The sequence below is a fragment of the Dermacentor andersoni genome, chromosome 1 (assembly GCF_023375885.2).
Source record: "Dermacentor andersoni chromosome 1, qqDerAnde1_hic_scaffold, whole genome shotgun sequence".
Classification (NCBI taxonomy): Eukaryota; Metazoa; Arthropoda; class Arachnida; order Ixodida; family Ixodidae; genus Dermacentor; species Dermacentor andersoni.
In genome coordinates this window covers 24,611,006-24,637,813 of record NC_092814.1, presented here as the reverse complement: position 1 = coordinate 24,637,813, position 26,808 = coordinate 24,611,006, and the positions used below count along the sequence as shown (strand labels likewise).

Below are 26,808 nucleotides of genomic sequence, written 5' to 3'. Positions count from 1 at the left end.
CGTGGTAGTCTGCGTGGCGGTGTTGTAAGCGCAGGTCAGAAAAGGTAGAACATGGTCCCATTTGGTTTGGTCGGATGCAACGTACATGGCCAGCATGTCACCAAGAGTGCGATTAAAGCGCTCGGTCATGCCATTAGTCTGCAGATGATACGCAGTAGTGGTGCGATGAATGATGCGGCATTCTTTGAGGAGAGCCTCGATGACGTCGGAGAGGAAGACGCGGCCTCTGTCACTGAGTAATTCCCTGGGAGCTCCGTGGCGAAGGATGATGTGGCGCAGGAGAAACCAGGCGACGTCACGTGCAGAAGCGCTGGACAAAGGGGAAGTTTCCGCATAGCGCGTAAGATGGTCGATGGCCACGATTACCCAGTGATTGCCATCTGATGTGGTTGGCAGAGGTCCATAAATGTCGATGCCTACTCGATCAAAAGCACGTGCTGGGCAAGGCAAAGGCTGCAATGGGGCGGTTGAACGATGAGGGGGATCTTTATGGCGTTGGCAAACCAGACAGGAGCGGACATAATGTTGGATGAATCGATACATCCCCCGCCAGTAGTAACGAAGGCGTAGACGCACGTATGTCTTCAGTACCCCTGCATGTGCGCACTGGGGATCGTCGTGGAACGCTGCACAAATATCCGAATGCAGGTGTCGCGGGATGACAAGCAACCATTTGCGACCGTCCGGGAGGTAGTTGCGACGGTACAAGAGCCCGTCGCAAATGGAGACGTGATGTGCTTGGCGACGTAATGCGCGATTGGTAGTGGGTGTCCATGGGCTGGACAAAAAACGCAGCATGGACACAATCCATGGGTCTTTCTTCTGCTCCAGAAGAATGTCCATGGCAGCAAGGGAAGGCTCGGACAATGAGGCCTTCGGGAAGCTCGCCTCGTCTGTTAGTGGCGAACAAGACAAGGCATCCGCATCCGAATGTTTTCGGCCAGAACGATACAGCACGCGAATGTCGTACTCCTGCAGTCGAAGGGCCCATCGAGCAAGACGACAGGACGGTTCTTTTAAGGACGACAGCCAGCACAGCGAATGGTGATCAGTTATGACATCAAACGGGCGGCCATAAAGATACGGACGGAATTTGGTTATGGCCCAAATTATAGCCAGGCATTCCTTTTCCGTGACAGAATAGTTCGATTCAGGTTTAGTGAGTGCACGAATGGTGAAGGCAACGATGTACTCATCGAAGCCAGCCTTTCTCTGAGTGAGAACGGCCCCAAGGCCAACGCCACTGGCATCCGTGTGTATTTCAGTTGGAGCACTTGGGTCGAAATGGCGCAGGATTGGTGGTGACGTCAAGAGACGACGCAGCTTTGTGAAGGTGGCATCGCAATCCGGTGACCAGGTTGAAAGGTTGTGGCCACCATGAAGAAGCTGCGTTAAAGGTGCTATTATAGTGGCAAAATTGCGGATGAAACGGCGAAGGTATGACGCTAATCCAATGAAGCTGCGCAGTTCTTTCAAAGTCGTTGGTTGGGGAAACTGGGCAACAGCTTGTAGTTTCGCCGGATCAGGGAGTACACCTTCTTTCGATACGACATGGCCGAGGATGACCAGCTGCCGGGCAGCGAAGTGACACTTCTTCAAGTTAAGCTGGAGGCCAGCATCGGCGATGCACTTTAGGACGCTCAAGTCGAAGTAAGTGGGAAGGAAAGTCCGGTGAAAAGATAACGATGTCGTCCAGATAACACAGGCATATCTGCCATTTGAGGCCGCGCAAGATGTTGTCCGTCATTCTTTCAAATGTGGCAGGCGCATAACACAGGCCAAATGGCATCACGGTGAATTCAAATAAACCGTCAGGTGTGATGAAGGCTGTTTTCGGATGGTCTGACTCAGCCACTGGCACTTGCCAGTACCCGGATCGTAAGTCTAAGGATGAGTAGAATTCGGCGCCTTGGAGGCAGTCTAGTGCGTCGTCAATACGGGGTAGCGAATAAACGTCCTTGCGTGTGATCTTAAGTCGCCGGTAGTCCACGCAAAAGCGAATTGTGCCATCTTTCTTTTTTACCAGCACTACAGGAGAAGCCCAGGGACTGTGCGAAGGTTGTATGACACCGCGTTGGAGCATGTCTGCAACTTGCTGAGCGATCACGCTACGCTCCGTGGCGGATACACGATACGGCCTGTGGCGTAAAGGCGCATGGTTGCCGGTGTCGATGTGATGGACAACAGTGGAAGTACAGCCTAAGCGAGATTGTTGTAGGTCGAATGACTTGCGAAAGCGGTCTAGAAGATGGACGATCTGGGCGTGCTGCGCTGGAGTGAGGTTGGGATCAATACACTGGTAAAATGTTGGGTCACACGGCGGCGTGGGAGGAGAAACTTGAAGGGCCAGAGCGTCAACCGGAGGAGAAGCCGGGTCGTCAGGCACATCGTAAAGGAAGCTTGGTTCGATTTCGTCGGCATAACCAAGACACTCATTGTGAAGCAGCCTAGCAGGGCAAGGAAACAGGTTCGATACAGAAAGTGCGCTCGAACCTTGTCGAATGGCAAGAAGGGCAAAAGGAAGCAAGAAAGGATGGCGGCGAGCAACAAGCTTAGACGGCGTGAAAAGAACTGTGGAGTCGGAAAAGCCAACGCAGGAAACGGGTACAAGTGTGGCAGAGTATGGAGGAATCTCGGTGTCGGCGGTGACGAACACACGACCGGAAGTGTCATCAGTATCTTCAAAAACGTTGGTGCCGAATGGTGACAGCGCGAGTTCAGCACGGGCACAATCTATAACGGCATGATGAGAGGACAGAAAGTCCCATCCTAAAATCGTGGCATGGAAGCAGCGAGGCAGAACAACGAACTCAATATGGTATAAAGCGCCGCTTATAACAACACGCACGGTACACTTCCCTAAGGGTTCAATCGGCGCAGCGCTTGCTGTACGTAATGAAATGGCTGAATAAGTCGTCGCGACTTTTCTAAGGGTAAGACAAAGTTGGTCCGAAATCACTGATATTGCTGCTCCCGTGTCTACAACCGCATGAACGGCAATGTCTTCTACATAAACTTCAAGGACATTCGCAAGAAATAAATGAGGTCTTGAGGAGTTCGCTGAGATCGCAGTTCTTGCCTCCGGAACTGCGGTCCTTAGTTTTCCTCTCGGATAGCTTCAGGACGACGGATAAGCGGTGACAGAGAACGCCGACGGGGAGAGGGAGACCGACGGGTATTGTAGGGTCGGGAAAGAGGAGACGAGGCTTCGAAGGGCTGAGCGGCAGTAGCAGAACGGGACGGAGAGTCGAAATCGTTACTTTGTGCCCTCGGAGAATCCGAAGGATACCATCCACGCCGGCGGCAAAGCCGTGCTACATGCCCAGGTAGGCCGCAAGAATAACAGATAGGCCGATTGTCATGGGTGCGCCATGGATTGAGAACGGCGGGTGGAGACTGTTGGAAATATTGGCGAGGTGGGCGCACGGGCTGCTGTGGCGGCCAGTAGCTGCTTGGGGGGGCAGGAGAATATGTTGCAGCTGCTTGCGGAGGTGAGGGAAAGGCGCTGGTAAGTCTGGATTGATTACCTGCAGAAGGAGGCCTTGGATTAGCGACAACGGCAGCGTACGTAAGTGGCACAGGCGTAGGAGGCGATTGATGAGCAAGTGGTACTGCGTTAGAGACTTGTTCTTGTATCATGTGACAGAGATCTGGAGACAAGCACGGCTCTGAGGCTGGAGCGACTGGCAGAAGAGAGAGTTGGCGCGCCACTTCTTCTCGTACAAATTGCTTGATTCTGTCGAAAATTTCTGAACTGCAAGAAGTAGAAGTGACACCATAACTCAGAGCTGAAAGCGCGACGTCCGGAGCGAGTGCTTGGCGCGTAAAAAGCCATTGTTTGTGCAGCTCCTCATAGCTCTGGCAAAGCGTTATGAGGACGTTGACTGACTGAGGATTTCTTGCCAAGAGCATTTGGAAGGCGTCATCTTCTATGCCTTTCAAGATGTTCTTGACCTTGTCATCTTCGGACATATCTGGGTTGATACGGCGGCAAATGTCAACTACATCTTCAATGTAGCTCGTAAAAGTTTCGCCCTTTTGTTGGGCACGACAGCGAAGCTGTTGTTCAGCCCGAAGTTTGCGCACAGCAGGGCGACCCAAGATTTCTTCAAGTGTCGTTCGGAATGCTGTCCAGGTGGAAAAGTCAGCCTCATGGTTGCGGAACCAAAAATGGGCGACCACGGAAAGGTAGAATTGTGCGTAACCAAGCTTGTCAGCTTCAGACCATTTATTGTGGACACTCACTCGGTTGTACGATGACAGCCAGTCCTCTACGTCATGATCGTCAGTGCCATTGAATATGGGAGGATCCCGTTGCGTGGCGCACCAGGACAGACGACTGGAGGCGGTGCCATGGGTGGCGCGGTAGGACTAGTCTCCTCAGGCATGGGAGATGTGACAGGGATCGTCCGGCTTCGGAGTTCCAGGTTTGCAAAAAGTCCAGCACCTTCCACCAAATGTCGCGAAGCACTTCGAGCAGTAAGCGTTCGCGACTAGAATGTTGGAGCAGCGAGAGGTAGTGTAGCCGACCGAGCACCGAAACAAGGTTGTTCTTTCTCATCGTCGTTGTCTCTTTCCTAGCCACAGCCCCACTGCTCCCAATTTTACAGTACACCTTGTACATTTAGAATTGTCTTATACTAATTAAATTTGGCATACATACTCTTGAAGATATGTACAGTGCTGATACCTACTTGAAATTGCAATATCTCCCAGCAGTAGTAGCAAAAGTACAAGGTTATATTTCTGGGAATCGAGGAAAAAAATTTGTTGAAATGCTCTAATATTTTTGCATATTTCCACTAATTGTACATTCTGTTTGGCTAGATATCAGCACTTTCTTATCTACAAAGAGCTAAACAAGCTAGAGCACACTGCTTTTTCTAAAATTTAGTACATAAAGAAGTGCCCACAGAGATGACTATATTTTGCCATTGTGCATCACATAACTCAAACACTATAACAGCCACACAAACAAGTAATGACATATTTGAAATCTGCATAGAAAACTTATAATTGGCTGAATTTTGAAACCTCTAGTGCAAATAATTAAAAAAGTTGTTTCGAGGAACATCTCTGCTGAAAAAGGGACAATGACTTGGCCTGTGCAGGGAGGGAGGACGTCAGCGGCTAATTACATTTCACTATGGAGGCCTCAGATGTGAAGCTCCACGGTAAATGAGGAAAACAAAAGCATGTGATTGAAACTGGTGCATAATGAGCAGAGTCCCACGCTCAAGTATTCATGTTTTATATATTTGTACATATTAGCCCAAGTCCTTAGGTTTTAATAACACATTTTTCTATAATAATATACAACAAGACCACCATCTTATGTGCTGTTCATTTACCGATTAACCCACTGTGACAGGCAGAAAATTGGTCACCAGGCCCACTGGGTTCTGGCTCTTCCAAAATAAGACTCCCATCACTTCACAGCATTTCCACGCATGCGACAGCACAGCAGTGCCACCCTTGAAGCAAGAAGCTTTGTGGTTATTTTTTATCACAATAATCTTGGGCCAGAGGATGCAGATGTAGACAATGTTTGAAATCACCAAGCAGCATCTCCTTTGGGCACAGCGATTGTACTTTTAATACCTCCAGTTTTAGCTTGGCCCACCGAATAAGCCAGAACCCATGTCAAAAGCAGCCAGTAGATGATACAATTTTGTAAATGTAAAAAGTCAAAATGGTCTACAACAAGTTTACCGTTTCAATGCAGCTATGTCGCACTATTAAAAAGTTAATTGGTGCATTTTGTTAACGAGTTTTCTCATAATGAATTTTTTGGCTTTTAAAGTGTCTCGCACTGTGGTTCAAGCTACCTCAAAAGAATCACACAAATGTCTACTCTGCCCATTTCTTTTTTAACATTTTCAAACTCCTCTTGGTCCCATCCTGTACACTCGGCAGGATTTTTTTGGTATCATGATGTTGTCCATAAACTGTACTAAAATACCCTACCTTATGCTTATTTAAAATGAAGTATTTATTTTTGCAAAAAAGAAAGAAGAAATCCACTGCATGATTGCATGATGAGTGAGATGGGCGATTTTGTAAAATGAGCAATTGCATTTGAGCAGTACAACTGCAAGTTTCTGTTGACAGCTTTCTGACATCAGTTCAGCATCAGTTTGTATTCACCATCACTGAAACGGACAAGTAAGAAAAGGAGCAGCACAAGCATGATGATGAGTATGATGAGGCAAACACTTGGCAGCACTACAGCAAAGCCACGAGAGCAAATAATCACCATTCAGGCTTTCTGTGAAAAATGCAAGTGCTGAAATGGTGGCCAGAGTCTCTGACTGTACATTATATCCTCAGAGTGAGAAGAACGGTGGTTAACCGAGGGGCCCGATATTTATTAATTGTGTCATGAGGAGCCAACAAACAAAGACACCAAAAACTACATAGGGTAAATTACTTGTACTTACTAATTGAATTAAAGAAATGATAAATTGATGGCAATGAAAGTGGATGAAAAAATAACTTGCCACAGGTGGGGAATGATCCCCTGTCTTCGTATTATGCGAACCACGTATAATGCGAAGACGTGGGATCGTTCCCCACTTGCAGCAAGTTGTTTTTTCATCCACTTTCATTGACACTAATTTATCATTTCTTTAATTCAATTAGTAAGTACAGGTAATTTCCCCTATGTTGTCCTTGGTGTCTTTGTTTGTTGGCTCATGATATGCTCACAGTGCCATGATTGATTGGCCCTCTACACTTGACTCCTTCCTGATGCTGCATGGCAATGATGCATTGTGCCCTGTCTCCTTTTGTTGAATGTAAAGTTGTTTTTGAGGTGTGGCTGTATGTCAGGCTAAAGTGAACTAAGGCAGGACAAACTTGTAGCATTCACATTTATGATGCAGCAACAAATACATAGTAGTGGTCTTAGCTGTCCTTCCTAAAAATTTCAGTTCAAGTTTGGTTCTAAATTCTTGGAAAGAACAGCTCAGGTTTGGTTCGAGCTCAGCGAAAACAATCCAGTTGCAGTTTTTGATTCAGTTCTGCTTCACTACAAGACCTTTTGGACAAACTAGAAAACTGCAATAGCAGCTACAAAGTTTCAGCTTTTCTATTGCAATAGGTTTGAGCATTCTATCTTCAGTGAGAAGCTAGCCTGTGTCGTCAATGAATGCCTGCAGGTGCAAAAAAGAAAAAAATGCTGCATTGCGACTAGATGACGGTTACTATGCAAAGCAAGCCTTGTAAAAGAAGCCTGTGCATCAGTGGAAGTATCATTAACAATGAATGCAATGGTAAAAGCCAGCATAGCAATGCATATCATCCTGTCCATTTTTTTGTCTATGTTCTGTGTGAATGCCTCATATCACCCAAATAAGCTGCAAAGGAGTTCACTGGGTCCTGATCGTTTGGGGCTGTTTCATAGAAGTTATCCTTAAGAGTTACAAGCTCTTCTTGTTTCTACAAATGAAACTGCAGCTTTTGCAGATTTCATGCAAAATGCAAACTAGAGCAACAAATTTCTTTGCTAAATAAAGGTATGTTGAAGCTTATCACTTTTCTTGGTACATCAGATCATCTACATTCAGATAACTTGGACATTTTTTTTCTCAGTCCTGTGACATCCAAGTGAAAGAGCTTTTACTGGATAAGTGACTGCTTATCACATGCTCATACCTAATGGTGCCCCATGCCCTTTTATTCTTCGTGCTATATAACGATTAAGATAAACCATCCACACAATCCAAGGCCCTTATTGGCAACCTATATTGAGACCTGTCTTCATGCTTTTCAAGTATGGTTAACAGCTACTATACGTGAGAAGATTTATGTGAGTGGTGCTAGGGGCCTAGTCAGGCGACTTGCTGCTGCCTTTTGCCTTGGTGCCATGACAATGATGCATTGTCAAATAAATAAAGAAATAAAAGAAAAAGTTTGTCAACAGGCGGCAGTGCTTCCGATAGCTGTCTGCATTAAAGTGGCAATTTATTTGCAGGCAAACCTACATGATTCTGAGGTAAATTATTGTCCTGCCATCTGAAAAATTGGCTTGCCATCTCTCTCTGCAATCTGCAACTTTGTACAATGCACATGAGCCTGTGTGTAAGTTGTGAGATACCATGAAAAATGATGTAGTGACCAGACAGCTCAACTTGCCTTATACTCAGCATCAGGGCACAGCATATCGTAGCAAAGTGGCAATGACGTGTCCGCACTTGTGCTGAGATTTCGCTGCTTTTTTGTGAGGTAGTACTGAGTCACACTCCAGAAGTAGAATCCTTCTTCATCTCCAAACCAGCTATACAGAAGGCATGCAAAAAGACCAAGACTTTATTTTAGCAATGCAGAACTTGAGGTCAGTGGGTGCTCCATGTCAGCGAGGAGTGTAGAGTGACCAGAGATAACCGAAAAGAACCAGAGATAATATGGTGCTAGCTCTTGTTCTTTGTCTCTGGTCACATTACACTTTTTTCTAACTTACCTTAGATGTAAAACCAAAAAAGAGAGCGCTTCTAGCATAAGAACTACAAGCACAGGCTCCTGCAACTTCCACATGTTGTACTTTTGTGACAGCACAGACGACTGTTGCTTCAACCCCATTTTTCATCTATTGCAATCCAAGTGAGCACTTAGTTGAATCATGCAACTCCTTTTCAATTCAACACATTTGCCTTTTTTGGAGCTTTCCATTTAACAATGTTACGTGCAATATTCTGACATGTAAGCATTATTTTAGACAGCACATAAAATAACCGATTGACAAAACATCTACCCAGCCCTTCTTGAGCAGCAGAAAGTACTGCCAAAAACCAGTAAAGGGTCAGTTGGAAAGTGTACGTGATCACTGCAATAATTACAAATCATTCTGAGGGGGTACTTGCATTTATTGAAAGCAGTAAGAGATGCTGCAGGGCAGCAAACTGAAACATGAGCTTTGCTCATGGTTAGTATGTCTTGGCATGCTAACTTGCGAAACCTTGCAATCAACTTTATGATGATGACCACTACAAATCCTGTGCTTCTTTGAGCAGTTCAGTATAACAAGTGTGTGACAATAAAAGAAACAGGTTTTAAGAATTACGGCTTCAAATAACAAAAAGAAAATGTGTAAAATTGTTCGAAACGTGTAAAACTGTTCATGGTGTCAGTCAGGAGCCTACTGGTGATCAAATTTCCTCATTCATAAGGAAGCCATCAGGAAACAGATGTATCCATGCACATGCAAAATTTTTCTATCACTATTGATAGCCAGTTAGATGCATGTTCTTTGACTGCAGACTGCAGTGTTGTCCGTGACCACAACTCTAACCAATTAGTTTGACCTCAGCCTAACTGATGATGCACTAGTACCATGTGTAGCAGTATGAAGGTTGGGAGGCACAATGACAATATCACAAATGGCACCATGGGAATTACAACAGGGTAGAGTGGAGCTGGTGAGCATGCATGCAGAGTCTCAATACACGTGGAGCAGCAAAAGAAAGATTGCAGCACTTCGCATCTAGCATGCAACTCACTGTTCATGCAGTTAGCAAATAAAATATTGTGGACATAATTTACTTGTGACAAAATGAGCCTTGTTTTGACAGCCCTTTCTCTATTTCTGCCCGACAAATTTCACATTCTATAGCAATAGCCATGGATTATACTAGCAAAATTTCAAAAAGAAACAAAAGTTTGAAACCTGAGTTACAGATCCTGATATATACTATGCCAATTTGCTGCTACTACCACTTTCATGGCAGAAAGCAATACACATACTGACCATGAAGATAAGCTTTGTACCTTCATATCAAAAGCTTCATATTACAAAAGTGTCTCCAGCACAAAAACACTAAACTTAATCTTCTGCTCCTCAAGTGCATGCAGCTTGTGCTGAAGCGAGGAGCAGACAGTATCGAATATACATGTACCCTTAAGATACTCTGTCAATATCCTGTATCTGTATCATGATACAGTCAGCAAGACAAGTATCAGTATCTGTATTTTTGATACATTATATGAAGTATTATGTATCTTAAGATACAAGATACACCTGCACCAATGTCAAAATCCACCATGTTTTGTGTCACAGCCGGCAGTTGAAGTTTAAACATCACAGTCATGCTAACTCATTCTTCTATAGTATAACCAATCACAATTAAGAAAGTTGAAATCTGTGGCACTAATATAATTAATAAATAATGTTTTACAAATTCACTTTTAAGTTATAGTTCTTAGTTGCTATGCACCAACCATTGAATGGAAGTCAAGCCAGTCATCATAGCATAACGTTTTGCTAGAAAGTGTGCTTAAAAACAGTTTTGTTGAGAAGTACATTCTGAATACAAGTCGTCAAAAGCATTGTTGCTGAAGCTTAATGTGACACAATCACGAAACATTACAAATGAACACATAGCAATATAATACACTGACCATCTTTATGAATGGACAGCCAAGTAGCGCATCATACCAATGATAAAGTGGCATGGAAAAATTGCTGATTGCGCAGCGTATTTTCATCAGTGTGCTGTATGTTGACGAGCCCTATAGACTGTTGTGGAATTACAATATAGTACTTTGATAGAAAGCCGAAACAAATTTTGTACCTGTTATTAGATCAAATGTGAAAGGAACGTGGTCTGCTGGCACGAGATAAAACATTTGATAGTAAACACCTGTTAGCTTGGAGCGGCCCCTACAGTGGAGTTATTGTGTAGGAATCATTTATGCATGCGTGTGTGTATGCGCGACGCCGCATGAGAGAGGCGACGACAAAAGCATCTGTGACTGCAGAGCTGACCACGTGATGCGGGGAGCCTATATAAGAAGTGTTGGCTGAATAAACAGAGTCTCCTCTATCACCCGAAGGCACGCCATCCTGACTGCGTTCTTAGAGACATAGTGTATCATCACAACATGGTGTAAGAAGCTGGTCAAAAATCTTTCCTATGAGCGATGCAGCTACGAGCAAGAATGTCAGAAGAGCCATCAATGCAACTGTATGGGCTCCAGCAACCGCCATCGCTGGACACTGACTGCACGTCAGAGTGGCTGGCATGGATAAAGCACTTTGATGATTACCGGTTTGCAACGGGACTCAATGAACGCTCCGAGGGGGGCCAAGGTTTGCATGGTACTCTACACAATGGGACGGCAAGCTCATGAAGTCTTCAGTACAGTCAGGCTATCAGAGGAAGAGGCTAAAGACTACGAAGCTGTAAAGAAAATGTTTGACGGATACTTTGTGTTGTGAAAGAATGCAACATTGCGTATGAGAGCGCCTGCTTCCACAGACGCATGCAAAGGCCAGGAGAGTCAGTAGACCAGTTCACCACTGCGCTACATGTCTTGGCGGACGTTATGACTTCGGCAGCCTGAAGGAACGGATGACCCGAGACAGACTCGTTGTCGGGCTCCGCACAGCTCTCAAAGGTTCTACAAATAGATTCGCAGCTCAAACTGGCTACAGCACTGGCAAAGGCTCACCTAAAAGAGAGCGTCTAACAGCACCAGCGTACTCTATGGAGAGATGATGGCCAGTCATCGGAACTTTGAGACCAAGGCCCCAATGTGGACACCGTAGCTCAACAAAGAGGCTGGCAACACGGCCCGATGTGTCCGCAGGTGAAACCACCACTAGCACGGTGAACGCAGGAGGAGTGTTGTCGCTTCCGCAGAGGCGACGCCTACTCCAGGACTGTGTGCCTGCCCAGAGCTACCAAGTGTCACCACTGCGGCAACAAAGAACACTTTGCTAAAGCCTGTCTGAAGAAAGGCACTACTTACTACTTCTGCCGAACGAAAGATAGACGTTTCTGCTGTTAATCAGGAAATGGGAGAGACTTTCATCGCAGTAGTAAGCACTAATGGGAAAGTGCGATTTGTTCAGGTATGCGTAAATTCTGTGCAAATTGTTGCTAAGGTTGCCTCAGGCGCAGAAATTTCCATGTTACCTTCAACGTTTCTGGGATTACCAAACCGCCTAGAGAAAGCGGATGAAGTTATACAGGGTGGTGAAGGCAGTAAGCTGAATGTGCTAGGCACGTTTGTAGCCGAGCTCAATTGGAAAGAAAAAACGTCCTATCAAACATTTTACGTTGTTAATCCATTCCGCGACATCCTTCTAGGATTGCCAGCACTAGAGATCTTGGGAATCGTGAAATTTGCTGATGCAGTCTCGTCAGGAAACTTGCAGTATGAGGCACGTTTTCCAGATGTGTTCCATAGTCTGGGAACAATGCCCGACCAGTATACAATCAGGCTACAACTGTGTGCTCTCCCACATGCCATAAGCGCTCCATGCAGAGTACCAATTCCCCTCAGGGAGCCTCTGAAATGCTAAATAGAGAGAATGGAGCATATGGGCATAATCAGAAAGGTGGCTAGCCCCACCAAGTGAAGTGGTGTGCAGGCATAGTTCCAGCCGTTAAGCCATCTGGAGACCTGAGATTATGTGTAGACAAATTGAACAAGTGCGTAAATCGAGAGCGTTTTACATTACCAATGATAGATCAGGCTCTTGGTTCTCTGTCAGGCACAAAGTGGTTTTCAAGACTCAGTGCTAACTCGGGCTTCCATTAGGTGCGGCTCAATAAGGACTCAGAAGAGCGAACAACATTCTTGACACCATTCAGTAAATACTGCTTCACGCGACTACTGTTTGGAATTACTTCTGCTCCGGAATATTTTCAAAAAGAATATAGGAGATTCTATGCAGCCTTCCAGCTGTTGTTAAAGTTATGAATGACGTCCTAGTGTTTGGCAAAACAAAACTTCAGCATTATGAGCAGCTAAGTGAAGTGATTACACGCCTAGCAAAAGCAAATGTGACATTGAACAAAAACAAATGCTTGTTCGAGGTTAAGCAAGTACGTTTTTTGGACCATATTCATAATGAAAATGGCATTCATCCTGATCCGACTAAGATCAGTGCTATCCAAGATTTGAAGCCACCCAAAAACGTAATTGAACAACGAAGCCTCCTAGGCATGGCCAATCATATGGGACGCTTCCTGCCACATTTAGCTGAGGTCACAGCTCCTATACGCATTCTTTTACACAAAGATAGAGACTGGCTTTGGGGTTGCGATCAGGCAAAAGTGTTCCAAAGCCTCAAAGATCTCGTTTGTTCAGCACAGTGTATGGCGATGTACGACGGTTCGCTACCAACAATTCTTTCTGCTGACACCTCGTCTTTCGGTCTGGGAGCAAATTTGTTTCAAAACAAAAAGACGGAAAACACAGACCAGTTGCGTTCATCTCGTTTGCTCACTAAAACCAAGCAATGGTACTCCCAGATTGAGAAGGAAGTGCTTATGCTAACATGGGCAGCAGAATGGTTTGATGAGTATATACGTGGTTTGGACGTAGTTTTCGAAACAGACCATAAACCTTTAGTATCACTGTTGGGTCACAAGGCAATCGATGCTATGCCACCAAGAATTCAGCGTTTTCGTTAACGGAAGATGCGACACAATCTTTCTGTTGTATATGTTCTCGGCAAATCGCTCATCACTGCAGACACTTTCTCAGATTCTCCGCTGGCTCATACAAGTCTGGCAAGCTACCTGATGGTCTCTAAGTAACAGTCTACTCAAAAGCTTGTTTATTAGGCATGAAAACAGGAGATGATTTGCTGACAAGGGTGAGAGAGGGTCAAGTGAACGACGCAGTGTGTAGAAGCCTGTGAAAACTGTGCATTGCAGGTTGGCCAAAGAAACAAAATGTTCCTGGCTATCTTGCACCTTACTAACAGAATTGAGCATGCATTACGTCGGTGAATGGGCTGTTGCTAAATGGAATGAGGTTAATTATTCCTCAGTCTCTTTGAAAGGAAGCACTAAGTAAGCTGCATGACCGTCATCAAAGCATCTCATCATGCCTTGGTATAGCTAAAGGTTCCATCTGGTGCCCAGGACTTAGCTCTGAAATAGCGTCTTTTGTGAAACAGTGCAGTGTTTGTGCGATGCATGCCCCTGACAGGATGGAACCAATGATGGCATCACCAACACCCTCTTTTCCATAGGAAAAAGTGGGGCCGGATCTGTGTCATATCAACGGACAACCGTATCTTGGTGTAGTAGATTATCTTTTACACTACCCAGAAGTAGCCATTCTTCCATCTACAAAGTCTGCTACTGTGATAAACAGACTAAAAAGCATTTTCGCTAGACATGGTATTCCTGAATGTATGGTGACCAACAATGGTCCCCACTTTGAATGCGCAGAGTTCAAGCAATTTGCCAAATCACATGGTTTCCGCCATGTTACCTTGAGCCCGAGTCACCCCCAGGGAAGCATAGAAGTAGAGCGTATGGTACAGATGGTTAAGCATGTCACATTGAAATCGAAGGACCCTTACTTGGCTTTACTAGCTTATCGAACAATGCCTAGCATTTTAGGAGGCAGCCCAGTGGAGATCCTAATGAATAGAAGGCTCAGGACTACAGTCCCAATGTTGCCTGAGCACCACATTCCAGGAGAGTGCCGCCCGAAAAGGTAGTGGATAATGGCCGGAAGGTCAGGAAGAGGCAGGGCTGATACTTTGATCGACGTCACCGATCTGAACGTCTCCCCATGCTGGAAAGAGGCGATGTGGTTTGGGTGACTGACCTCCGTACAAAAGGTACCGTGCTCGGAGCAGCGCCACAACCACGTTCATACCATGTTCAAACGGAGAACGGGGTCGAAGTTCGACGAAATAGGCGGATGCTCAACCGTCTCTCGAAAGATGGGATAAACAGTGGGAGTTACGAGTTTCCAGATAGCCAGGGAAAGCCCAGCAGTGTTTCATTGAACACTAGTACAGGCTATAAAAGGAATGAATCTTGCGTGCCTCTGACTCAAAAGGAAACAGACGTTTCCCTGTGAGTGATGTATAAAGTGATTTTGTTTTTCTTGTCTTTTGTTGCTGTGTATTCGACCTGCAGGCCCCCATGTAGAGCTGTATAAATGCTCGAAAAGGGAGATGTGTTGGAATCATTTATGTATGCATGTAGTACGCACGACGGTACATGAGAGAGACAGTGACAACAGCATCTGTGACTGCATGGCTGACCACGTGATGCGGGGAGCCTATATAAGAAGTGTTGGCTGAATAAACGGGGTCTCCTCTATCACCCGAAGGCACAGCATCCTGACTGTGTTCTTGGAGACATGGCGTCTCATCGCAACAGTTATGATGAGGAATTAACTAATGTGTAGAAGTATCTTAACATACAAATGGCAAGTATCATATCAAATACAATTAATCTGCCTGTATTTTGTATATCTCAAATACTTATCACCTCAGTATCTTGTATCTGTATCATGGTACCTTTCCAAAGCACTTTGCCCAGCCTTGACTGAAGCATATGTATGACATAACAAGCTTACACTGTGGTTTAAGTGCACTTGCCCAGCCTTTGGGCTCATATGCACCATTGCACACGAGCTCATGCATCTCCTAATCCATAGTATGTGATGCATTAATGAAACCACAGCATTATTTGCAGTTTATTTGTACTGCTCATATATAACCAATTTTATAAGTTATGTGCTTCCATAAAGAATACACCAAAGGAGCCAGTGTTGAAAAGACCAAGCAAAGCATAGGTTGATTATTTCAAAAGGTCATAGATGCCACATAGAACATAGTGAAAGAGAAGGCACTTTTTCTAATACCACCTTTGGCACCAAGTCTGCCAACCCAAAATCCCAGCTATAATTTGAGCTGGAAGGGATTGTGGCATGAGAAGCTTTTTGAAGAATAAACAAACCATACCACTGATAAGTCAACAACAAGCTAAACCTAGGAAAGAATTTGGCATTGTAGTGTTGCAGATTAATTGAAAAATTTATTTTTTTATCAGGCTGATAAACTGAAACCATAAAAATAACAAATTAAAAAGACAACATGCAGGTGCTTTTTTGAGGTGTGAATGAAACCTGTGAGTGGCAGAGCACAGCGCTGCAACGAAGGATGGTTGGCCCCCACTGGTGATGTATACAAGGTGAGCGAGGTATGATGACATATGCTGACGTGTGATACAGGGTGACGCATAATGGGAGCATTTTATATGAAGAAAACAAAGTAGATATTGTTCATAGTCAAGTTGAGCACCTGCCAGTAGTTTTTCTGCTGACGACACTGTATTACTTATGATCAATTATCTAACTCTCACATTCTGTCACACTGATCTCGGGGCTGTGCGGATGTAGGGAGAGATGGAGTCGGGAGACGCAGGCGAGCACAGCAAACAGATTTTACTAAGAGCAAACTCAAAATAAAACACACTCAAAATGTAACTCCAAACTAAACTGACAAAGATCAAACTCCACACTTGCTCAACCAAAACAATGTTCTTATCTTAGCCTACGTGTGTCCTTAGCGCGTTTCGCGCGAAAGTCCGGCAACCCTGGCCTATGGCTGCACGCTAGCAAAAAGGAACGCTCTTACAAGTTTCCATTGTCGCTCGTCACACCAAGTCCGATGTGCGTCGGCTCTTGATCCCAGTCGGTGCTCCTGCCGACTCTGCAAGTTTTGCTTCCTTGGTATCGGCTGGCCAGCTCCTCCGTCTCGGATGCCGGCGTCCCGAACTATGTTCATGACGTAGCACTGAGGTCTGCCTCGCTAGGCCTAACACCGGGCTCCGCCGCTACCTCTCCGTGTGCCGACGAGAAGCCCCGGGGACTATCGTCCGTGCTGGAATGCTGAAGAAGGGGGATCCAATTCCTGGAGTGCCCGGCAGCGCCGTGGGAGGCTGCAGCAGGTCCGGGGAGCCTCGCTCGAACGTCGCCGAGGTCGACGGCTACACCCTGGGTCGCCAGCGTCACGGGCCCGTCCGAGCTTCCAGGACTCCCGTCACCAGTGCGAAGCTGGCGCTCCAACCTTCTTGGCCCAGAGCCCCGTCGATAATGCCACCTTGGCGCTGCTTCTCCTCCGATCACACCTCGGGTCACGCGCCTTGAGGGCTCATGCCGTTCGGACCGGTCGGCGCACGTCGTCCTCTTCTTTTCTTGTAGTGTCCCATGCCTCTTACATATGACACATTCAGAAATGAATCTTAACTTGAAGCCCATGCTTGACTTGATCTAAATGATGCCTGGCACGAACATGCCCAATACGCTTATTGCATTTCCTTTGGCACATTCACGACATGCGTCATTTAGGTCAAATCAAGCATGGGCTTCAAGTCAAGATGCATTTCTGAATACAGGGCTAACTCATGAATTACAGTTCCAGTTATCAAGGTGTCAATTCAGAAGCTCAAAACATCGAATAGGGATGTTTTCAGCAAGATGCTAATTGTGTGCTTTTTCTTTTTCCATCAGAAAAAATACTCAGTGCCCTTCCATTCTGTGAAGAAGGATGACCAGCGAGGATGTGTATGTGGGCCCCTTAATGGCGAATTGCACTTCTGCCGCGAGTCAGCCTGGCATTGCACTATCTTCGGGATCGGCACACGTATGGAGAGTGCTTAACGCCTGCTTCACCTCTGCCATGGGTTAGCCTCAGCCTGGTATTGCACTATTTTTGGGATCGGCCCACGTATGGAGAGTGCTTAATGCCTGCCTCAGCTCTGCCGTGGGTCAGCCTGGCATTGCACTATCTTTGGCATCGGCCCATGTATGGGGAGTTTTGTGTCTAACATGGGGAGTTTTGTCTCTACACGCAGACACGATCTTGGGGGAACTAGCCCTTAACAGCTTCGCTGTAAAAGAAAACCCACAAAATGTGAAAAATACCAGGTAACCATGCACCCACCCACATTAGAGTTACTGTATATGCTACCAAAAATGGTAGCATATACAGTAACTCTAACCCACATTAGAAAGCAGCGCCCTCGAACAAGCTCACTGTGAAGTTCTCTCGACAACTGCATAAAGGTACTGCTACGCGAAAGTGCAGACATACTCTTTCCACAATGCGTCAGCTATCAGTACCTGTGCTGTACCAACACCAGGGTGAGATGCTGTCTCAGGTGAGGCATGACCGATAAAGTGATAGATCATCCATCAATTTCGTCTCTCTCTCTCTCTTTTTCTTTTGTGAGCGATTCCCAGTGAGCCTGTTCGAGGGTGCTGCTTTCTTGTGTGGATGGGCGCACAGCCATGTGCCAAAGGCTTTGTCAAACTGAAATTTCATGCAACACTTAAATACTTTTAGTAAACAAAATATTAATCTGTGGTATTAAAATAATGATAACAACAATAAATAAATAAATGGCCTTGTTTTGCTCAGCTAGTTGGTGCATGACTTATGAAACAGCTTGAGCAAGCAAACGAAGACAATGGGTATTATTCTGTCACTACTTTGCATACTGTTGTCCTTTGTACACATTGTTTCATTATAAATTTCATAAAATCACTATAGGGGAATGAAAATATTTTATTAGATAAAAATTTTTAATCAATGATTGTTAAACTGAGGTTCATTTAATTGCATGGCATCTGCATGCCCTGTTCCTCTCACTTTTCTATACATAGTATGCACGTGACGTCACATCCGCTGCTTCCGCTACCTTCCGCCATCTTGGGGTACCTTATCAACAGGCGTGCGCATAGGCCTATAGGTTCTCCAAGATGGCGCTGCCGTAAACCGAAAGTCGCGGAGTATCATTATAGTGCCTAGAATATACTGGCTAGTGTACCGTCCGCGGCCTCCCGGGTGGCACCGGATGCAATGAATGCCGGCGGCTGCCGCTAGGAGCGCTGCAGTGCAGGTGGGTGCCGCGGCACCATCCGGTCTTCGTAGGCCGCCGTGTTTCCACCGCATCGGCAAGCGGGCTGTTGCGCTTTTTGTTTTTATTAAGCTGTAGCAGCAGCACAGTTCAAATGTGGGCAGCTGATTTATAAATCGTGGTTTGTTTTGAGAACAACAGGCTTCTCTATGGCTTGTCGCTTGTGTGAATGTGTTTCTATGCTGGCGAAGAGAAAACGTAACTTTTAAGGCAAATGCCTTAGATCTCCATGTTCCAAGGCCGTGTTGCAAGGTACAGAACACATCACATGATCCAAGGAAGGCCAGAAACGAACCAAAGCATGTCCAGCCGTGTATAAGAGATGCTAAATGATTAGCAAATTTAATTATTGATTGTAGTGATTGGATTAAGCGGTATTAGGTTGAATTAGGGGGTTAAGGTGTATTAATTAATGAGGATTAGGGTGAGTGAAGGAGGATTAGGGTGCATTAACGTGAATTACAGTAGGCTTTACAAGGAGTTCGCCTTCATACGTGTCTCTTCGGCGGTAGCTAAGGATTTTATTCTCGCGTAACAACAGTCAAACGCGGGCATATAAGACAGCCCTAGATGAGATAATGCACACACACATGAAGAAGATAGATTTAGTGGCAGTGACGCAGTTTAAAGAGCTTCTGCCGTTGCCTTTGCGCTTCCCCCTCTTTGTTGACGCCTTTTACAAAAAAAAAAAAAAAAACGAAACCTCAAGAAAACGTAGAACTTCTTGTCAAAGCTGGTTTTTCATGCTCTGGGCACCCTAGTTGGGGAAAGGCCAGTGTCTGCAGCTGACCTGAAAAATCAGCTAGACTCGTTACATGTAACTTGTTTTTGCTAAAGAACACAGTAAAAGCATCTTCCACGGCCTTCACAGCGGTTGACAAGGTCTGGCTAAGATAGACAAGGCCTCCATTGTCAAAATGCGTAATGCAATAGCGAAGCAGCGTCGGCACTAGCTTCAGCTTTACTTACGCAAAGGAAGCCTGCACACTGTGGTCAAGAATTTTGGGCAGTGATCTTTCGTGCAACATAACAGTATGGTAGATCAAAGCACTACTGCTCTTTTTTTCTTGTTTTTTTTCCCCCTGGTACTCACGAAAAGTAAGGTGCATGCTTAGGATACTCAGGAAATATCGTGGGTATAGCGTAGGGTTTCAGGCGTGGTTTATCGCGGGAAATCTCGTGGACAACGCCGTTCACGGTGATAGAGAACGCGCGCTCGACTAAGCTGTTTTCGAAATGTTTTTTACAAACCACAGCAGTTGGTGCCGGCCTTCTGTCCGCTCTCCTGATCATTCTTGCCCATTCTGCTGCCGCTTCGTATCAGTGGTGGAGTGAACAAGGATACACGCCCTTTGTTCGAGCGGTAACCGCTTCGACACAACGGCACAAAGCAGGTCCTCTCCTTGCACTGTCTCTTCGGCATTTTTTCATCGCCGCCGCATAGTTCTCGTAATGACAGGCACACAAACACAGCAGCGACGCACTCACTCTTTGACAACACCAAGAACAAACACGCAACGCTGTAATAACACTGAAAACGCCAACATAGAAACCGACGCAACAGCTGCGAAACTGATATGCGAAGCAGACGACACGCGCAGTCTGCACCCACCCGTGTGGCAGCGACCTCTGTCGGCCACCGTGGGCATTCATTGCAGGCGGCGCCACGCTCCTCCATTGAAAACAGCGGGCGCATGGCACACTAGCCAGTATATTCAAGGCACTATAGTATCATTGAATGACGTACGTGCATACTATGTATATTGCTAGAACAATGAAGCTATAATTGGGACATGCCAGCATCTCTCTTCAATAAGTCCCCAACCTAGGTAAACAATAAAGATTCATAAGGACCTGGACACAGCTACACTCCGCTCGATGACGCCAGCCTTGCTGGGAGCCTTGCACTGGAGGCTAGCTTGCTGTAGACGCTCATGAAGGCTGGCTTCTTCAGGCAGGGGTGAAGATACTGTCGAAGGCCCCATGTCAGGGTGTTGGAGCAAGGACTTGAGCTGCAGGGCAGCCTTCGGTGGCAGCAACTGAGGAACAAAGGGCACTCCTGCGCACAGTCGACAAGCCAGCCGAGATCTAAATATCTCACAAGGGCCAAGCAGTAGATACAAGCTAGAGTTATAGTTTTCTGAATGACACAAAGCACCTGTAAGGTACACTCGGGTGACAGTTGAAACTAAGATTACTGTCACGAGCGATAGCAGACGACGCTTTGTGCGTACGTGTCTCGCGCCTTAGCGCGGAGAAAAAAACAAAGATCGGCGCCGAGCTCGCGAGGAGGGCTCGAGGAGTAACGAAGGTCGAGGCAGTCCCTGGTGTCTGGATGCGTCTTAGGCCGCCCCGGAACCCATGGAATCAGACGGTCACAACGGCACGTCATATTTGGCACCCAACGGCTCGCAGTGAGCTACCAAGACGTTTATTCCGTTTTTTTTATGTGGGGACGTCGCTCGCTACGCGCTCCTTTGGTCGAACTACTGATTTCAGGACAGCGTCGGCTCCGTAAACCCAAGATGGCGACCGCCCAGTGTTCTATAGATGTGTTCGAACAGCTTGATGACGCCGCCCGGGTACAAGCCTACAGGGCAGCTGTGTCCGAAGCAGGTACTCCGCTGCGAATTGGAAAGGCTCAAATTAATGTTTTCGGAGGGACACGACGCCACCAAAGCCACCTCTTGACCCACAGTTGCAGGCAAGTCACGACTTCTCTTGAAACTTACTCCCTCCGATTGTGGAACGCATCGAGAGCTTGAAGCCGAAAATGCGCGAGGACTCGGATGCTGAATTCTGCAAGAGTGCGGCAACGAGCATTGCGTCGATAAATGTTAAACGCGGATCGGGAAACCAACGTGGCAAAGCTAAAGACGAAGAAGCTACTTCATGCGTCTAACGGCTCGGGTGAAGCTCGGTAACGGCTCGCGACCGACTTTCAAGTTTCGCGGCAAGCTCCTTGCCGTAGCTTGGGAAAGATGTCACCGCCTCGTTTCAAAGTTGATTTTTGTTTCAGAACCTTCAGCGTTCATGAAGAGGTCGCGATACCCTTCATTATCTCCAGGCTCCCAGCTAAGGATTTCACATCGATGCGCCACCACGCAAAGATGGCAGGCCTCCGTTTGCCGGTTACATGTGCCCTCTTGGAGCAGTGCTTTTAAAAAATCCAATCTATCCTCGCGACGAAAAAAGCGGCCCGCGACTTATAGCAGTAAGAACCTTGCCAGATGGCCAATATCACTACTTGGGCTGATGTGAAGGCAGCGTTCCGCCGCCGTTATAACATAGATTGTGATGCAACGTCTCAGCACGCATAGGCGCCGACTAGGGGGGGAGGGGGGGGGGGGCGCCCTTCCGGAGTTTTCCGGGGGCCTGACCCCCCCCCCTCCTTCTCCCCCACTAACGTGTCATTGCCAGAGTTTTGTCGTCCACTGCATTTGAGGTTTCTTTTGACTTGCCTCCACCAATGCCTCCTTTACTAGATGCCTGCCGCGTTGTCCGGTAGCTCGGTTCCGGGCACTCTCCCTTTTCTCTCCTCCGCGAAAAGGCAACGAGCGCCTCCCATGGCAAACGCCTGCAACTTGCAATCACGTGCTGCGGCCTCTGAGATTAACATGGCATCTGTCACCGTCTCGGAGGCCCGCGATAACGCTCGCTAACAGACGCTCACGCATATAAAAATAACGCGCCGGCGGATGCATTCAACCGCCGCTGCCACATCCGCCGAAAGTTGAAAAGGCAACGAGCGCCGCCTCACGGAATTTATGCTGAACTAACTTCAACTAAGGGAACCGCCGCTACAATGGGAAAGCGAGCAACACGGCGGGCATCTAGTAAAGGAGGCATTGCCTCCACCTTTTCAGTTAAGATCTTGTGGGGGCTAATCGCTTACTGCATCATTGTTGGCGCGGACGTGCACAGGTTTTAATTCATACTTTGCTTTACTTCTGCAAATCCTGATAATAGGAGAACAAGTGCATTAGAAGTACCATCAGTGGCTGCCTCATCCGTATTTTCTCACTTGATGTTTATTTCCACTGTAAACACCATTTAAATATATATTAAATACATTTAAATATATACACAGGACAAAGTTTATTATATCTTTAAAGAGAAGGAGGTAGCCAATTAACAATTATTATTAAAGTTATGGATAGCTTATGCCTAGAGAATGAATATGTTGCTGTATGTTCACCTCGCTTCAAAATGCTTTGCGTACTTTTCTGACCCTGAAAAAAACTTTAGTGACCTCTTCGGCAGCGACTTTTATCAACGGCGTGTGAAATTCACGTGAACTACATGTCTCAGTATTGCTTCTCTTTACAGTAAGCGAAGCTAACGATTAATTAAAAAAAACACTTCTAATAATTTACAACATTTATTAGGGATGGAAACATTGTCACTTGCATGCAGAAGCCGAAATAACATCATCATCAGCCTGGTTATGCCCACTGCAGGGCAAAGGCCTCTCCCATACTTCTCCAACTACTCCGGTCATGTACTAATTGTGGCAATGTTGTCCCTGCAAACTTCTTAATCTCATCCGCCCACCTAACTTTCTGCCGCCCTCTGCTACGCTTTCCTTCCCTTGGAATCCATTCCGTAACTCTTAATGACCATCGGTTATCTTCCCTCCTCATTAGTGTCCTGCCCATGCCCATTTCTTTTTCTTGATTTCAACTAAGATATCATTAACTCGCGTTTGTTCCCTCATCCAATCTGCTCTTTTCTTCCCTTAACGTTACACCTATCATTCTTCTTTCCATAGCTCGTTGCGTCGTCCTCAATTTAAGTAGAACCCTTTTCGTAAGCCTCCAGGTTTCTGCCCCGTACGTGAGTACTGGTAAGACACAGCTGTTATAAACTTTTCTTTTGAGGGATAATGGCAACCTGCTGTTCATGATCTGAGAATGCCTGCCAAACGCACCCCAGCCCATTCTTATTCTTCTGATTATTTCAGGCTCATGATCCGGATCCGCAGTCACTACCTGTCCTAAGTAGATGTATTCCCTTACCACTTCCAGTGCCTCACTAGCTAATGTAAACTGCTGTTCCCTCCGAGTCGAAATATATATATATAGTATATATATATATATATAAGTATATATAAAAATATATACAGGGTGTCCCAATTAGCTATCATGCACCAAGAATTTAAAAAACGCAATGCATTACTCGAAGAAAACCTAGTGCGTATTGTTTCCAGTACAGTGAAGCAGCTTACAGTGGGGTAATTTTTTTGTTGCTGCGATTTAATTAGGTTAAGTGGAGACATACTATCATAATTATCAAAGTGTCATGAGGCATTTGTAGGCACAGTCAAGGGACATCTAACTGCGGTATTTTCAGCAATGTACTAATTGTGTACGAATTTTTTTCGACTGATAAATAAACCCTGCGAAATATGGCGCACACCACATGACAGAGCTCTCACCCGCATCATAAAGCAGCGCCCTTGAACAGGCTCCTTCTGAGTTAGCCGGAACGAAATGAAGGAAAAAGACAAAAATCACCGCCCAAGCGCCCCGTACAGATGGTTAACCAGTGAAGCTGCAACCTGCGGCGCCGGTGTACATTCGCCTGGGTCAATTAATCACAGGGAACCCTGATCATGAGAACGAAATTCATAGAAGAATAAAAATGAGTTGGATCACATATGGCAGACATTATTAGCTCCGGACTGGAAGCTTACCATTATCATTGAAAAGGAAGGTGTACCATCAGTGCATTTTACCAGTGCTGACATATGGGGCAGCGACTTGGAGACTGACAAAGAAGCTTGAGAACAAGTTAAGGACCGCGCAAAGAGCGCTGGAACGAAGATTGCTAGACACAACGTTAAGAGATAGAAACAGAGTGGTTTGGATCACAGAGCAAACAGGTACAGCCTATATTCAATTGACATTAAGAGAAAAAAAATGGAGCTGGGCAGGTCATGTAATGTGCCGGTTAGATAACCGTTGGACCGTTAGGGTTACAGAATGGGTACCAAGAGAAGGGAAACGCAGTCGCGGACAGCAGAAGACAAGGTGGAACGATGAAATTAGGAAATTCGCGGGCACTAGTTAGAATCGGTTCGCGCAGCACAGGGGTAATTGGAGATAGCAGGGAGAGGCTTTCGTCCTGCAGTGGACATAAAACAGGCTAATGATGATGATGAAAAAAATTTGACCCTGGGGGGCTGCATTTGGAAAAAAAGAGAGAAAAAAAAAAGACCGTCAAGGGTGTCCAAAATATGAGTGGCTTGCCATTGGATGGCATGTAAGTTGAAGGGCAGGCACAAATGGAACCAGGACCCATAGCAGCACCTGCTTTAGAAGCCTATACACATAGAACCTGCTCTCAGTGAATGTGATGCAGTGGCTACTTGAAGAAAATCACATGCACCAGCATCTGCTTTCACTGAAAGCAATATAGTGTTTCTGTTACATGCAGCTACTCGAAGGAAACTAGACTTTGCATAAGGTGTCAACATTGTACAGGAGTTGTTCTCTAGGTGGCACTGGAGTCCTCCCCAAAGCAGAAATGTCATGCCCAAATGCAAACATACACTTTGTGATACCAAGTTAAATGAGTCTCTTGGGATACATTTGACCTGCTCCTTGCGCTCCAGAAGACGTACAAATGCTGCAGGTTGTGGAGATGCTCGACTCTCATGCGTCCCAATATTTTTTCCTCCGCATGGCTTGCATATGCTGCAATCCACCTTCTTTGCATGGCTGTGAGCCGCTGGCGGTCAGTGTAATTGCAGAATAGCATGAGAGATGGTACGAGTGTTGCGTTGCTGATGCCACCTAATGGCGGGGTCACTTGGATGCAAAAGGGAGTAGTAGCCTCTTCCTCTTTGGCTTGGGTTCGGCTGGGTGTATCAACGTTTCATGTGCGTGCCGGCACGCTTCGCAGGACCGTATCGAGAAAGTTTTCGGAGTGGGGAACCGGGATGGATGAACACAATCGTTCGAATGTGCCACCGTTTGCGTGACCGTACAAACGAATGATTAGGCGTTGGGTGTCCAGCAAGGAGCAAACACTGTTTGCGCTAATAATTATGTCACAGCAATTGTGTCAACACCAACTAGCCCAACTCTCTTCGTTAATTACTCAGACTGTGTACTTCAGGTGAGTTCACATTTGTAAGTTCAGTTCAAAACGACAAATACAGTCATGATGAAACGAAATGCGAACACTACAAAGTGAACTAGAAGGCAAATTTTCCTTACAAAATTCACTGCTATGCATGTGACACCGGGGTGATTCATTCCCAGATGCTTAGTTTTGGGGCTGGAGCCCACTTACGGTTTGGGTCATGTTTTGAACCCCCATCTCACTTTGAAGTAATCAGGCGTAAGAAGTGTCATTCTTATTTTTTCCTGTTTTTCCCGTTCACGTTTCATTGCGCTGTATTCCATTGATCAGAAACAGGTTTTGGCCAGTCAAGGCAAGCAGAAGCAACCATCAAAAACATGCTTTTATGCTTTTACTGTGTAAAAAGCAGCTGCTTACGGTTGGTCTGTAGGTGGTTGGAAACAGGTGATGAGCAGCTTTTCATTTCCATGTCCATGATACGTATGCAGCCATCAGAAGTAGCCACAACCAGCTTGTCAGACTTGGCCCAGTCAACATCAGTAATGCCAGGCAAGTCCTGGGGACAGCGAACCTGCACAAACAGCTGCACCTACAAACAGCGCGGTTCATTTATTCCCTTACTCTGTGTGTCAAAAACAAGGCAGAGCTACACTATTTCGTTTAACAACTTTAACAGCTAAGATGTTCTTGTGACCAGAATTGCCCAGAAACATAAATGCTGAAAGTGCATTTGATACCAAAACACCACAATGAACTACTTGGTCTATAGGGTTAAAATTTTGTATATATGGACTAGATACTTCGAAAAACATGCTGGCAAAATTTCAGAGTTGCAGGATAATTACGGAGCCACAAGATGCAAACGAAGTGTGGGCAAAGTTATAAATGCACAAATTAGTTATATGTGTTGTGGAATATTGTCACACTTTCGTGAAGATGTAATAGATGTATAAATTAATATTATATGGGGTTTTACAAGCCAGAACAACTTGATTATGAGGCATGCCATAGTGGAGGGACCCTGGATTAATTTTGA

The 26,808-nt window shown here is 45.8% G+C and overlaps 1 protein-coding gene across 1 annotated transcript in view; it reads right to left on the bottom strand.

Annotated features, from left to right (window-relative positions):
- Window positions 1-26,808, bottom strand: part of LOC126545225 (WD repeat-containing protein 11-like) — a 289,213-nt gene that overhangs the window by 34,067 nt on the left and 228,338 nt on the right. The window contains exons 18-20 of the mRNA XM_050192989.3: window positions 26,190-26,361; window positions 20,538-20,742; window positions 8,137-8,278 (exon numbers count right to left, since the gene is read on the bottom strand). Coding sequence (XP_050048946.1) covers window positions 8,137-8,278; window positions 20,538-20,742; window positions 26,190-26,361 — 519 coding nt within the window. The remainder of the gene's footprint in view (window positions 1-8,136; window positions 8,279-20,537; window positions 20,743-26,189; window positions 26,362-26,808) is intronic.